Source organism: Amblyraja radiata, chromosome 12 (genome assembly GCF_010909765.2).
Source record: "Amblyraja radiata isolate CabotCenter1 chromosome 12, sAmbRad1.1.pri, whole genome shotgun sequence".
NCBI lineage: Eukaryota > Metazoa > Chordata > Chondrichthyes > Rajiformes > Rajidae > Amblyraja > Amblyraja radiata.
Window position 1 is genome coordinate 11,047,459 of NC_045967.1, and position 15,150 is coordinate 11,062,608.

General features: G+C 45.5%; 1 protein-coding gene across 1 annotated transcript in view; it reads right to left on the minus strand.

Annotated features, from left to right (window-relative positions):
- Positions 1–559: 559 nt before the first annotated feature.
- LOC116978933 overlaps positions 560–15,150 on the minus strand; it is a 60,914-nt gene continuing 46,323 nt past the window's right edge. Inside the window, exons 12-16 of the mRNA XM_033030234.1 lie at positions 12,973–13,306; positions 10,607–10,673; positions 9,167–9,348; positions 6,783–6,874; positions 560–2,077 (exon numbers count right to left, since the gene is read on the minus strand). Of these exons, the coding sequence (XP_032886125.1) occupies positions 1,958–2,077; positions 6,783–6,874; positions 9,167–9,348; positions 10,607–10,673; positions 12,973–13,306 (795 nt within the window). The 3' untranslated portion in view covers positions 560–1,957. The remainder of the gene's footprint in view (positions 2,078–6,782; positions 6,875–9,166; positions 9,349–10,606; positions 10,674–12,972; positions 13,307–15,150) is intronic.

Here is a 15,150-nt window from a genome sequence, read left to right on the forward strand (position 1 = left end):
CAATATCTCTGAGATTGATTTTTTTTTTTCTTGAACAAATTGAGTAGTAACCAGTAGTTTTTTTGTGAAAGATCGAGAATTTATTAAGAACAAATGTCCGTATTCAACAACTGGTGATGGTTGACATGGAGCCACTTGGATATATCCATCCCTCTGGCTTTATATTTCACTCCTCTCCTCTCCCCTTATGCAAGACCCCTTTGCCTCCTTTTCATCTCTAACATTTACTCCATCCATCTGCAGTCCAAGCCTCTCACCTATATCCACCAATTACTTGCCAGCTTTTGTCCTGCCCATACCTCTCTTCACTAGATTTCTCCCCCCTATTACAATCAGTCTGAAGAAGGGGCACAACCGAAAATGCCTGCTGACTATTCTTTCCACAGATGCTGCCTGATCCGCTGAGTTACTCCATTACTTTGTGTTTTGTCCAAGATCCCCTGGATGGAATGATGATGACTTCAGTCTGTTCTCCTTCTTCCTGTGGTCCTCTTCAAATGGACCTTACATCTGTATGAATCCACCTGCATTGCTTTATCCCCCCCCCCCCCCCCCCATTGCCCCTTTATCTCCATGCAGGTCAACATCTCACAACAACTTGGTTGGTGTTTACCATCATCTCCCCCACACACTTCAATAGACAATAGGTGCAGGAGTGGCCATTCGATCCGATTCAGTCAATCCAATTCCATCCCAACCTCCCTGCTGGACCTTGTAAACAGCACTCTGCGTCTCTCCTGTACGCAATGCCCTGACCCATGTAGGCGCAGTTCCCAGATTTCACCATTCACCCAAACACTAGGGTCAATGTACAGAATAACCTACCAAACCACACATCATTGGCACCTGGAAGGAAACCTGAACATGTGGCGGAGGCCAAGGGGATCACAGGTAGAACGTGAAAACTCACAGACAGCACTCAAGGCCAGGATTGAGCAAGGGTCACTGGAGATGAATATCTGTGTGGACTGTCGGAGTGTCCTGTATCTGTTCATTTTGGATCCATTGAAGAATTCCATGGGGAGCAGGAATTGAAGGCACACTGTTCTTTCTATATCTGTGGCAGAGCTTTAAAGCCCATTTCAGTTGAATGGCTTGCATTAACTGTGGAATGCTTTGTGTAAACACCAACGTTAAGGCACTTGTGGAAATTCAGATACTTTGGTGTCAACAGTAGCCAGCAATGCTGAAACATAGAGCAATGCTGAAACATAGAGCATCTTTAAAAGCAATAATCAATGTGCAGCAACATCATGGAGTAGACCCGATGATGGAAACGAAGTGTAAACGTCTGTGCTCCCTCAAGCTGTACTTGCATCAGGCCAGGTCAACCTAAACGCAGAGGAGAAAACACTGCTGACTGCAAAGTACCTTTTTGCCAGGTATTGAAGCATTATTGTCATGTGTACAATGAAGAAAAAGTGTTTGTATCCATAGTATAATGTGCATGACTAAGAGAACAAACAGAACACAATGAGGTAGATTGGAAGGTCACAAATTCATTCCCAGCATATACGACGTCCTTTCAAGATTCGGATAACAGCGGGGAAGAAGATTTTCTTGAATCTAGTGGTATGTCCTATTGAGCTTTTGCATCTTCTGTCCGATGGGAGAGGGGAATAGAGGGAACGACTAGGGAGTGAGTGGGCTTTGATTATGTTGTCTGCTTTCCTCTGGCAGTGTGAAATGCAGATGGAGTCAATGTCGTGGAGGGAGGGGAGGCTGGTGTGAGTGCTGGAATGGGCTGCGCCCATAGATCTCTGTAGTTTCCTGTAGTCTTGGTGAACAGTAATTGCGTACCAAGCTGTGATGCATCTGGAGAGGATGCTTTCTACGGTGAATCTACAGAAATTGGCAAGAATAACTGGAGCCATGCCGAATTTCCTTAGCCCTCTGTGGACGTAGAGCATTCTAACACAAGCCACTCTTCATGAAACCAGGCAATTCTCGAGCTTCTTCACAACGGTCCCTCATTTAACTGGTCAACATTGAGGTCTTCCAAGCAAAGCCCAGGATCTTCTTTCCATGAGCCCTTTACCTCTGGAAAGAGTTCAAATAGCAGAAACACCAGGGCTGTCTGTATAAATGCACAACACACACACACACACACACAAAACATGTGATTAATTTACATATGTACAACACAATATCAATTCAAAATGAAAGACTCATTCATCCGAATGAAAGGTTATCTTCATCGGGTTTAGCTTAGATTAGTTTAGAGATACAGTGCGGAAACAGGCCCTTCGACCCACCGAGTCCGTGCCGACCGGTGATCTAAGCACACAAACACTATCCCACATCCCACACACACGAGGGACAATTTACAATTTTACCAAAGTCAATTAACCTACAAACCTGTACGTCTTTGGAGTGTGGGAGGAAACCAGAGTCCTGGGGGAAAATGCACACATTCACGGGGAGAACATACAAACTCCATACAGCACCCGTAGTCAGGATCGAACTCGGGTCTCTGGTGCTGTAAGGCAGTAACTCAACCTCTGTGCCACCGTGCCACTCCTGGCTAGGAAAGGTTTAGAGGGCTATGGGCTGAACATGGGCAGCTGGAACTAGTTAAAGATGGGGCTTTTTGGTCAGCATGGGCAATTTGGGACGAAGGGCCTCGTTCCGTGCTGTGTGACTCTATGAATAGGATTGCCCAAATAACACTTTAAAAATAGTCACTTTGTTCAAAGAAACTTTAGAAGCACAGATTGTTAATCAATATTAGTGTGATGCTTTATAGAGTCATACAGCTTGGAAACAGGCCCTTCGGCCCAACCTGCCTATGCCAACCAAGATGCTCTGTCTCCACTCATCCCACCTACCTGCATTTGGTTCATATTCCTCTAAATCTTTCCTATCCATGTACCTGTCCAAATGTCCTTAAAATGTCATGTCACCTGCCTCAACTACCTCCTTTGGCAGCTCGTCCCATATACCCACCTTCCTTTATATGAAAAGGTTGCCTCTCAGGTAAACACAAATTGGAAAACAAAAACACAAAACACAAAATGTTATATTTCAGCAACACCAGGGCTACCGATCAATAAAATCTCAGCTGAGTGGAAAAAAGAGAGTAATGCCCCTGTCCCACTTAGGAAACCTGAACGGAAATCTCTGGAGACTTTGTGCCCCACCCAAGGTTTCCGTGCGGTTCCCGGAGGTTTTTGTCAGTCTCCCTACCTGCTTCCACTACCTGCAACCTCCGGCAACCACCTGCAACCTCCGGGAACCGCACGGAAACCTTGGGTGGGGCGCAAAGTCTCCAGAGGTTTCCGTTCAGGTTTCCTAAGTGGGACAGGGGCATTAAGGTTAATACTAATCCGTTACCTATTTGTGGGATGCGTTCATCTGTATTTGAGAAAGAAAGCTTATATAAAAATGAAACTGAAGAAACCATTCACCCCTTTATTATTCACCCTGTTCTATTTATTCAGTGAGACTTTGGCAGATGTTGTCTCCTTTCTGATCAAAGTTTCCAAAAATCTTTCAACCTCTAGCTTGAACATAAACAGGCAGAGCATCCAAACACGCCAATGTACAGAATTCTGGGGATTTAGGCCTCTTCACATTGACATTTCTCCTCAGCCCAGTGCTAACTAGCTGATGGTTTATCCTGAGAGTGTGCCACTGAATTTCAGCATGTCCATCTAGCATCTAGTCAACCTCTCCGAAAACCATGCACGTTTCAATAAAATCACCACGTTCTGTTACGTCCCTGCAAGTGCCGTTCTACATTCATTATTCCTCACAGCCAGTTCAACTTAGAAATGGATCAAGCGGGCCAAACCTAACGCACCCCAAGTCAAGTAAATCCTTGAGCTCTTGGATGAACATTACAGCGACTGTGTGTCGGACGGAACTGCAGATGCTGGTTTAAACCGAAGATAAACACAAAAAACTGGAGTAACGGGACAAAGTTACTCCAGCTTTTTGTGTCCATTACACAAACTACTTTAAACATTCTCTTCCCAAAGCTCGGTACAATGTCGGCAAGACAGATTTTGTATTCCACCCTCTTGCAATAAAAAAAAACAACCTACGAATGGTCTGCTGTGTCTACATGTTTTCTTTCCACATCACACTCACGACAGGACTCCTGGCTCTTTGCATACATCAACGTCTGCTAATTTCTCACCATTTAAAAACCATTAGTTCTTTTATTCATTTGAAGGGCAAGTGATTGTATTTATTGCTTATCATGACCTTTTCCAAAGGAACTTATGGACAATTAACTCATGTTGTCGTTGTCATTATAAAAAAACGTCACAGGCAATTTAGGGCGGCCCAGTGGCGCAGCTGGTAGAGTTGCTGCCGCTCAACGCCAGAGACCAACCTTTGGTGCTGTCTGTGTGGAGTTTACACGTTCTCCCCATGAACACGTGTGTTTCCTCCGGTGCTCCAGACATATTTAGTTTAGTTTATTGTCACATGTACTGAGGTACAGTGGAAAACTTTTGTTGCGTGCTATCCAGTCAGCGGAAAAACTCTGCATGATTACAACAGTGTACACATACATGATGAAGTTAGTGTTTAAGAAGGACTGGGCTGCGTCCACAATTCTCTGCAATTTCTTGCGGTCTTGAATGGAGCTGTTCCCAAACCATGCTGTGATGCGTCCCGATAAAATGTTTTCTACAGCGCATCTGTCGAAGTTGGTGAGAGATGTTGGGGGCAACAACTTCCTCCCACATCCCAAAGACGTGCGGGTTTGTGGGTTAATCGGACTCTGTAAATTGCCGCTAAGTGCGTGGGGAGGGGATCCAAAAATGGGATGACTCATTTGGAACTAGTGTGAATGGGTGATCAATGGTTGGCATACAATCAGTGGGCTGAAGGGTCTGTTTCCATGCTGTATCTTTCATTCATCCGTTCAATCAATTTGCATGCAGTGAGTTTGCATCAGGGCAAAGCAAGTTGGCACGCAAACAGCAAAAATGTCAATCGATTTTAGTGATGATGGTTGAAGGTGAAACCTAGGCCAGCACACAACAAGAGTTCCGTTTCACCTCTGCATGAGAAAGCTAACATGACCTCAATTAACATCTCATCCAAAAGACTCCCTCGCTCGCTATCTTCTTGTGCTCGTACCACCTCCCTTACACCTTGTCCTTGTACCTCCTCCCTCGACTCCATCCAGAGACCCCGACAGTCCTTTCAGGTTAGACATAAGACAGAGGTTCACGTGTATCTTCTTTAACCTCATCGACTGCATCTGGTGTTCGCGATGTGAGCTCCTGTACATCGGTGAAACCAAACGTAGACTCGCCGAACACTTACACTTGGTCCGCCGAGGGGAGTCTATGCGATCTCCCAGACTCCCCTTCCCATTCCCATACTGACCTTTCCGTCCTGGGTCTCTTCCATTGCCAGAGTGAGGCCTCACGCAAATTGGAGGATCAGCATCTCATATCTCGCATCGATAGCTTACAACCCAGCGGTATGAACATTAAATTCTCTAATATAAAGTAACCTCTACATACTTTACCTCTACACTCCCTGCCCCCCCCCCCCCCCCCCCCTCCATTCCCTACTTTCAGTCTGAAGAGGGATCCCGACCCGATACGTCACCAATCCTTTTTCTTCAGAGATGCTGAGTTACTCCCACACTTTGTATCTACTTTTTGACAATCCTGTGTAATTAACATTTTCAGGCTATCTTGGGTGAAACCATCACCGGTAATGACCTCCCCACCATCCCTAAAGGATCAAAGAGGCAGGCAGCATCATCAAAGACCCACACCACCCTGGCCATGCTCTCACTTCACTCCTACCATCGGGAAGAAGGTGCAGGAGTTGGAAAACTGTGACCATCAGGTTCTTGAACATGACACAACACTAACCTATGGACTACCGCTGGTTGCACTAAGGACCTCAGGCATTTTTGCACCCATATTGAGGTTATTAATTTATAGATTTTTTGTTTATTACAGGCACTCCCGACTTATGTAAGGGTTACGTTCTGTGAATCGTTAAGGGCCTGACCCACTTGGCCGTCATTTGCGCCTCATTTACGCATTGTGACGCACGGGTAGCGTGTGGGTAGCGTGGGACGGGCGCATGGAGAGGCGTGGAGGAGTGGAGTTGCGAGCGGTATCGCGCGGCACTCCGGTGCTGTACGAAATCCTTGCGCGCCACCTGCGTGACGTATCGCGTATGCACGCTGACGCATTGGGTACGCACGCTGACGCATTGGCGTCGCACGCTGCATCCCGACGTCTCACACGTATCGCGTGGTGATGCATTGTACGTCACCGTGTGTAACCATGCGCCGCAGGGTATTCTAATGACGTCACACGCACCAGACGACATGATGACGCGTGACCTGCGCGTGACCTTGCGTCGACCTATTTTACATATGATGCGTAAATGAGGCGCAAATGACAGCCAAGTGGGACAGGCCCTTTATGTTAGTTAGATTTTACGCAAGTTAGAATCACTGGCTCTCGCCATTGGAGCACTTTCTGTGGTGCATGGCCTTCTAGGTAAGCATCGCCACCATGCGCGGCTTGTTTCTGGTGTAAACATGAGTGTTGTGGAAATTACAAACTGCCTTGATTGCACTCGGGACTGAGTACAAAATGGTGTGAGTTTACATAAGTCGCCTATTGTGTAAGTCGGGGAGTGTGTATATATTATCTGCATGTATTGTGCAACAGGCCCGTTAAGCTCCGCAAGTAAGAATTTCATTGTTTCGTTGTCGGTACATACAACAATCAAACACTCTCAACTGCGTGTTGTAGGGGAATGCGGAGAGCATTTAATTTAGTGGTACTTACATATACTAATCTCTTGTTGGTTTCCACATCTTGAAATACTGTCATTAGATTGTTGATGACTTCTTTTCCATGTAGTAACTTTAGGAAAAATGCTGAAATAAAACAAAGTAAAGATCACCATCCCGTCACGGTAATCCTGTATACGACTCCTCAGATGCTACCTGACCTGATGAATATTTCCAGCAGTCTCTGTTTTTATTTCAGGTTTCTCGCATCTGCAGTGTTCTAGTTTTGCAAATATCAGCACGTTCGAAAACTGGTGTCAAATTAAAATATCTTGCGATTCATAAAGGTCACACTTACAGGCAACTTTTGTTATAAATTGATAGGCTGAGCTAAATTTTAATCCCCATGTTTTAATGTTGGTGCAAATGAAAACTTTTTTAGAGGGAGACACAGCATTGAAAGAGGGTCTTCTGCCCAACGAGTCCAAATTTGGTTGACTTTAGAGATACGGCGCGGAAACAGGCCCACCAAGTCCTGTGATCACCCCGTTCACTAGCACTGTCCTTCACACTGGGGACAATTTACAATTTACAGTCTTTGGAGTGTGGGAGAAAACCGGAGCATCCGGTGAAACCCCATGCAGTTACAGGGAGAATGTACACAGTCAGGATCGAACCCGGGTCTCTGGCACCATAAGGCAGCAACTCTGTACTGCCCCAAATGGGACTAGCTCAGTTGGGCAACCTGATTGGCATGAACATGTTAAGCTGAAGGGTGTATTTCCATCCCGTACACCTCCATGAGTCTACAACATCCTGCCACCATCAGAAACTCAACTGGAGTCTTGAATGGAACAAACCAATTCTTCACAACCTAAGTACAGATCACAAGAAGGATGTGAAGGTTTTGGAGATGGTACACAAATCATTTACAACCAATGGTTCCAGAAGATCTGCGGCAGATGAACAAATGCTTAATCACAGAAATAGGTTTTGAGTTTCTTAAAGTAAGAGGAGAAAGGAAGGCAGGGTGGTTCAAGATGGAATTCCAAAGCTTAGGGACACAACTGCTGAACGGTAGCATGATAGTTACAAATACTGCATTATAATCCAGAGGCTCTCATGAATTCAAATCACATGCTGGGGCAAAAAGTTTTAATGACATAAATTCTGGATTTTTAGTCATTGGTAATGACGTCTAGACTCCACCACCACTTGTGTCCATCGATCTCCCTTGATTGCAAACAATCACTAACATCCCCTTTTGTTCCCCCCACCATTTTCCTTTCCCCGCAGCCCTAAATGTCTCAAGGGGCTGTCCCACTTGGGCGACCTAATTGGCGAGTTTAGAAGAGTTTGAAAAAATGACATGTTGAAGACCTCCTTCGACTATGTAGAAGACCTTCTTCCGACCTCCCTTCGACTATGATGAAGACTATCTACGACTACCTTCGACTACCCTCGATTACTTACGACTAACATGCCAACCTACTACGACTGAACCTACGAGTAAAAAAAAGTATCGATTTTTTTCATGGCGACCATTTTTTACTCGCAGGCATTTTTTAACATGTTGAAAAATACGCCGCGACCTAGCTGAGGCTTTGAGTACGCGGAGACCACTCTCGAGCATGAAGGAGAAGACCTCCTACGACCTCGTGTCGACCATGCTGCGAGTATGAGTCGAGGGAAAACTCGCCAGACCTCGCGGATTAGGTCGCCCAAGTGGGACAGCCCCTTAACTTTTCCTAGTTCTAGTGAAAGATCAGAGAGCTGAAACATTAACTAGTGTGTTTTATTTCTCCACACTTGCTGCCCAACCTGCTGAGTATTTGACGAGGAGTTGGCGGCGAAAATCAGTAGATAGGACCAAAGGTTCCTCTAGTATCTTTGGATAGAACTTTTGGGCACTTTTGTAACTTTGTCAGCGCCACCAAGTGGCAACACTGGGTTGTATACAAAAAGCATCTCACTGTAACTAGGTACATATGACAATAAAGTATCATTTATTCATTCATGGATTTTCAGCATCTGCAGTATTTAATATAGGATGAAACAAGTTTTTTTACATCCTCGGGTTCACTTAGGTAAGTTACAATTGGGATTGGAATATTCCCGTCTTGTTTGAAACCAGTCCGGGGATTGACACTAACCATGGTTAAATAATAGGAGGCACGAGAGTCCAGATGAAGGGTCTCAACCCGAAACATCACCTGTCCATTCCATCCACACATGCAGCCTGACACACTGAGTTCCTCCAGCAAATCTACTTTTGCCGCTGCAGTGAGTAATAGGATTGGACTCGGCAGAAAGACTGTCAGCCTCAGAGCAGGTTAAAGGGGCAAGAATAGGGCAAGAATAGACTGGAAGGGATGGGAGCGGAGTGAGGGTTGTGGGTGCTGGAAACTTCAACAAAATGTCTGGGAAACCTAACTTTACCTGGCGCTTTGCTCAGCAGTAACTCAATGGCTTTTTCTTTTGCAATGGCTTTTTCTTCATAAGATCTTTCTGGAGGTGGACAAGCTGGGATTCCATTTGGCCACAACACCTCTCTGAGTTGATCTATGTACGAAGCTACCTGCTCTTTACTCAAGAACCGGTCGACAGATTTCTTCAGAGATCTGTGTAAGTAATAATAATACATTTTATTTATTTTATTATGTTAAGTAACATAACACAAAGAGTAAAAAATAGCACACGCACATGAGGATTCAATGCCAACACAATCAAACACTGAAGAAGGGACTCGACCCAAAACGTCACCTATTCCTTTTCTCCAGAGATGCTGCCTGACCCATTGAGTTACTCCAGCTTTATGTGTCTGTCTACAATTAAAGACTTGTGGTTTGCTGGTTTGAACCGAAGATAGATACAAAATGCTGGAGTAACTCAGTGGAACAAGCAGCACCTCTGGAGAGAAGGAATGGGTGAGAAGGAATGGGTTTCGGGTCGAGACCCTTCTTCAGACTGGTGATAGACACAAAATGCTGTAGTAACTCAGTGGGACAGGCAGCATCTTTGGAGAGAAGGCACAAAATGCTGGCGTAACTCAGCGAGAGAGGCAACAAACAGTATTGACCCGAAACATCGCCCATTCCTTTTCTGCAGAGATGCTGCCTGTCCCGCTGAGTTACTCCAGCATTTTGTATCTATCTTTGGTTTAAACCAGCATCTGCCTGATTTGGGTCGGAACCTTCTTCAGACTGATTGTAGTAGGGCAAAGAAAGCTGGAAAAGAGGTGGGGACGGGACAAAGTTGGGCAAGTGATAGGTGGATACAGGTGAGAGGAGAGGGGGTTTGATCGGCAGACGTTAGACAAAGGCTAGAGATAAAAAGGAGACAAAAGGGTGTCAGATAAGTCAAGTCAATGTTATTTCTATAGCACATTTAAAAACAACTCTCGTTGACCAAAGTGCTTTATATCAGTGCAGGTACTAACGTGTTTCATACAGTGGTACACAGATCTAACAATACATATATAAATACATACATACAGCGCTCCCTCAGAGGACCTCAAGAAATGCTTGTGAGTAGAAATAAGTTTTAAGTCTAGACTTAAATGAGTTGATGGAGGGGGCAGTTCTGATGAGAAGAGGGATGCTGTTCCACAGTCTAGGTGCTGCAACCGCAAAAGCACGGTCACCCCTGAGCTTGTACCTGGACCGCGGGATAGTCAGTAGCCCCAAGTCGGCCGACCTGAGGCTCCTGGAGGTAGAGTGGTGGGTTAAGGAAGAAGGAGTGAAATGTAACGCCAGAGGAAGGGATATCGGTAGACGCGGGTGGGCAGGATAGTGGGTGAAATGGGATATACTTTCCTCAAGTGTAAATTACAATCTACTGTTTGCCAATTGTTAAGTACATTATTCACAGGCCACTTACTTCTTCGTGATTACCAGGATATATTTTAACAGTTTCATTGCTAACGTTATCTTGAAGTAACCTTGCTCTGCAAAAGAAAAGTACACTTGTGAAGTCTGATGGAGACCACATTTAGTCAAATCACAAACACAATTGATATCCTAAGATAGACACAAAATGCTGGAGTAACTCAGCGGGACAGGCAGCATCTCTGGAGAGAAGGAATGGGTGACGTTTCGGGTCGAGACCCATCTTCCAACTGAAGGGTCGAGACCCAAAAAGTCACCCATTCCTTCTCACCAGAGATGCTGCCTGTCCCACTGAGTTACTTTAGCTTTTTGTGCCTATTTTTGGTTAATCTGCAATTCCTTCCTCTACATTGATATCCTAAGGGCGGGTAAACACTGCAATATAATTAAAAACAGAAAAGGGGAAATTATTAAAGAGTATTAAATAATTAAACCACTCTTTCTTTACCCACATCTCACCAAACGTTACCCGTTCAGCATTTATCCAACTCCCTGCTTTAGGTTAATGTTGCACTTGCTTCCTCAAGAAAGATGGAACATGTACAGGGCTCTGGTGAGACCACATCTGGAGTATTGTGTACAGTTTTGCTCTCCTAATTTGAGGAAGGACATCCTTGTGGTTGAGGCAGTGCAGCGTAGGTTCACGAGATTGATCCCTGGGATGGCGGGACTGTCATATGAGGAAAGATTGAAAAGACTAGGCTTGTATTCACTGGAGTTTAGAAGGATGAGGGGATATCTTATAGAAACATAAAATTATAAAAGGACTGGACAAGCTAGATGCAGGAAAAATGTTCCCAATGTTGGGCGAGTCCTGAACCAGGGCCCACAGTCTTAGAATAAAGGGGAGGTCATTTAAAACTGAGGAAAGAAAAAACTTTTTCACCCAGAGAGTTGTGAATTTATGGAATTCCCTGCCACAGAGGGCAGTGGAGGAAAGTCACTGGAAGGATTTAAGAGAGAGTTAGATAGAGCTCTAGGGGCTAGTGGAGTCAAGGGATATGGGGAGAAGGCAGGCACGGGTTATTGATAGGGGATGATCAGCCATGATCACAATGAATGGCGGTGCTGGCTCGAAGGGCCAAATGGCCTCCTCCTGCACCTATTTTCTATGTTTCTATGATGAACGTTTTCTCTGTTTAGTTTTGTTTAATTTGGAGATACAGCTCATAAACCGACCCTTCGGCCCAGACCAGCGATCGATCCCCATACACTAGCACTACCCTACACACTAGGGCCAATTTATAATTTTTACTGAAGCCAATTAACCTACAAACGTGTACGTCTTCGGAGTGTGGGAAGAAACCGGAGACTCCCCAACGCAGTCATGGGGAGAAAGTACAAACTAGGTACAAACAGCAGCCGCAGTCAGGATCAAACCCGGGTCTCTGGCGCTGTGAGGCAGCAACTGTGACTTTGCATACACATTAAAGAAAAACCTTAACCTCAGATGATGGAGGAGATTTGGTCTGTCGACAAACACTGACTGGTTGCATCGCTGCCTGGTTCGACAATTCGAACACCCAGGAACAAAGGAGATGACAGAGAGTGGTGAACACTGCCCCGGTCCATCATGGATACTGACCTCCCCATCATCGAAGGGATCTATAGGAGGACTTATATTCCGCTTGGGCAGTCTGCACCCTAGCGGCATGAACATTGACTTCTCCAATTTCCGGTAGCCCTTGCTGTCTCCTCCCCTTCTCAGCTCTCCCTCAGCCCTCTTCCTTTCTCCTTTCTTCTCCCAGCCCCCGCCACCCTACATCAGTCTGAAGAAGGGTTTTGGCCCAAAGCGTTGCCTATTTCCTTCGCTCCATAGATGCTGCTGCACCCGCTGAGTTTCTCCAGCACTTTTGTCTACCTTCGATTTTCCAGCATCTGCAGTTCCTTCTTACAAACATTATATATTACCTGCCCAATAACAGGTCTGTTAAGTTGCTGCAAGTGAGAATGTCATTGTTCCTTTGCCTGTACATGTGACAATTGAACACTGTTGACTCCCTCAAAGGAGTCAGCATTTGAACAAGATGCGGGTCTAATGGTATTGTGGGCAGACACTCGAATATAAACAACAGGTTAGGAAAAAGTCAATTCGGAGGGACATCAATTGTGACCTTGCACACACATGAAAGAAAAACCTTCACCTCAGAAGATCGTGGAGATTTGGTCTGTCGACAGGTACTCTATCAAACTCTTGATTTTACAGGTGTCAGGGGTTATGGAGAGAAGCAGGAGAATGGGGTTACGAGGGAGAGATGGGTCAGCCATGATTGAATGGCGGAGTAGACTCGATGGGCCGAATGGCCTCATTCTACTTCTATCTCTTATGATCTCATTTCAAAAAGTAATATGGTTCACCTGTACACATTATTTCTTCCAGGAGTTTGTGCAGGGGGCCTGCAATGCCTCCGGGTAGTTCGGCAATCCTTCCAGAGACCCTTGTCCATCTCCTTCTGTGACTAATGTTGGTTTTTTGTGCATCGTCCTCCTCAGGGTTGTGTGCCATGGACCTGAAGGAGATGTCATATTCTGTGCTTTCAGAACTGTTTGTTGAATGAAGTGACTTGTTGGATGCTGCGTCCTGGATCTCCGCGTTTCCTGGACTTGTTTTGGGTCTCTCAACAGTTTCTACCCCATCATCCACATCCTGGACACGTGAGCCCCCTGAAGTAACACTCTCTGCATCGGTTTCCTATGAGACACAACAGATCAGTGAAAAAAGCGTTGCACTGAAACGATCGTGGAAGCTTAGGTTGGCACAGTTGGTCAGAACCACTGCCTCACAGCGCCAGAGACCCGGGTTCGATCCTAACCTCGGATCCTGTGTGTGTGGAGTTTGCACGTTCTCCTTGTGACTGCATGGGTTTTCTCCGGTTTCCTCCCACAATCCAAAAGCGTGCGGGTTTGTAGGTTAATTGGCTTTTGTAAATTGCCCCTGTTGTGTAGGGAATGGATGAGAAAGTGGAATAACATAGAACTGGGGTGAATGGGTGATCGATGGCTGGTGTGGACTCGTTGAACCAAAGGGCCTGTTTCCATGTTGTATCTCTAAAACTAAAACTGTAAAAACTAAATAAGCTCCATTTGTTCTTCAGTACCAATGGCTGTTACTTTCTTCCCCAGTCACTGCATCTCCCCTCCAACTCCACACATCCTTTTGGTTCCAGCGTCTTACACAACCCTGACTTTTTCTTGTCTCACCACCGGCAGTCATACCTCCAACCGCCATGGCACAAGCTCTGGAAATCAATCCTTCGCGAGGGACTATAAAATCCAACACCTTGCTTCTCAGGTCTCTTAAATTTTTCCCCTCTCATTCAAAACCCGTACCCTCTAGTTCTGGACTCCTCTATCCTGCAAAGGAAGACGGTCTCCATTCACTTTATCGATACCTCTCATGATTTCGTACACCCCTATCGAGTCACCACTCCGCCCCTATCCTTCAGGGAAGAAAGTCAAAGTCTATCCTGCCTCTCCCTACAATTCAAGTTCTCGAGTCCTGGTACCGTGCTGTTCTACTTACATATAACAGAACAATACAGCACAGGAACAGGCCACTCTTTAGTCAGAGGGTGGTGAATCTGTGGAATTCTTTGCCACAGAAGGCTGTGGAGGCCAAGTCAGTGGATATATTTAAGGCAGAGATAGATAGATTCTTGACTAGTACGGGTGTCAGAGGTTATGGGGAGAAGGCAGGAGAAAGGGGTTAGAAGGGAGAGATAGATCAGCCATGATTGAATGGTGGAGTAGACTTGATGGGCCGAATGGCCTAATTCTACTCCTATCACTTATGGCCTCATGATTCGGCCCACAATGTTTCGTGCGAACATGATGCCAATTTAAGCTGCTCTCATCTGTCTGCACATAATCCACACCCCTCTATTTCCTGCATTTCCATGCGCCTATCTAAAAGCCTCTTAAATGGCACTATTGCATCTACCACCACCCCTGGCAGCATGTTCCACAGCCCCCCACTGTGTAGAAATCATGCCCCACACATCTCCATTAAACTTCCCCCCTCTCACCTTATAGCTATGTCTAGTGTTGGACATTTCCACCCTGGGGAAAAACGTTCTGACTGCTTACCGTATCATGTTATATACTTCTATCAAATCTTCCATCAACCTCCGACATTCCAGAGAAAACCTCTTCTGCACCCTTTCCAAAGTCTCCACATCTTTCCTGTAAGGAACTGCTCCCAATACTCCACTTTGGCCTAACCAGAGTCCTATAGAGCTGTATCATGACTTCCTGACTCTTACATTCAATGTCCCAAGCAATGAAGGCAAACATACCATACGCCTTCTTTACCACCCTATCTATTTGTGCTGCCTTTAGTGAGCTATGAACTTGGACAGTGATGAAAGCTAATGGCATGTTGGCCTTCATAACAAGAGGAATTAAGTATAGGAGCAAAGAGGTCCTTCTGCAGTTGTACAGGACCCTAGTGAGATGACACCTGGAGTATTATGTGCAGTTTTGGTCTCCAAATTTGAGGAAGGACATTCTTGCTATTAAGGGATTGCAGCATAGGTT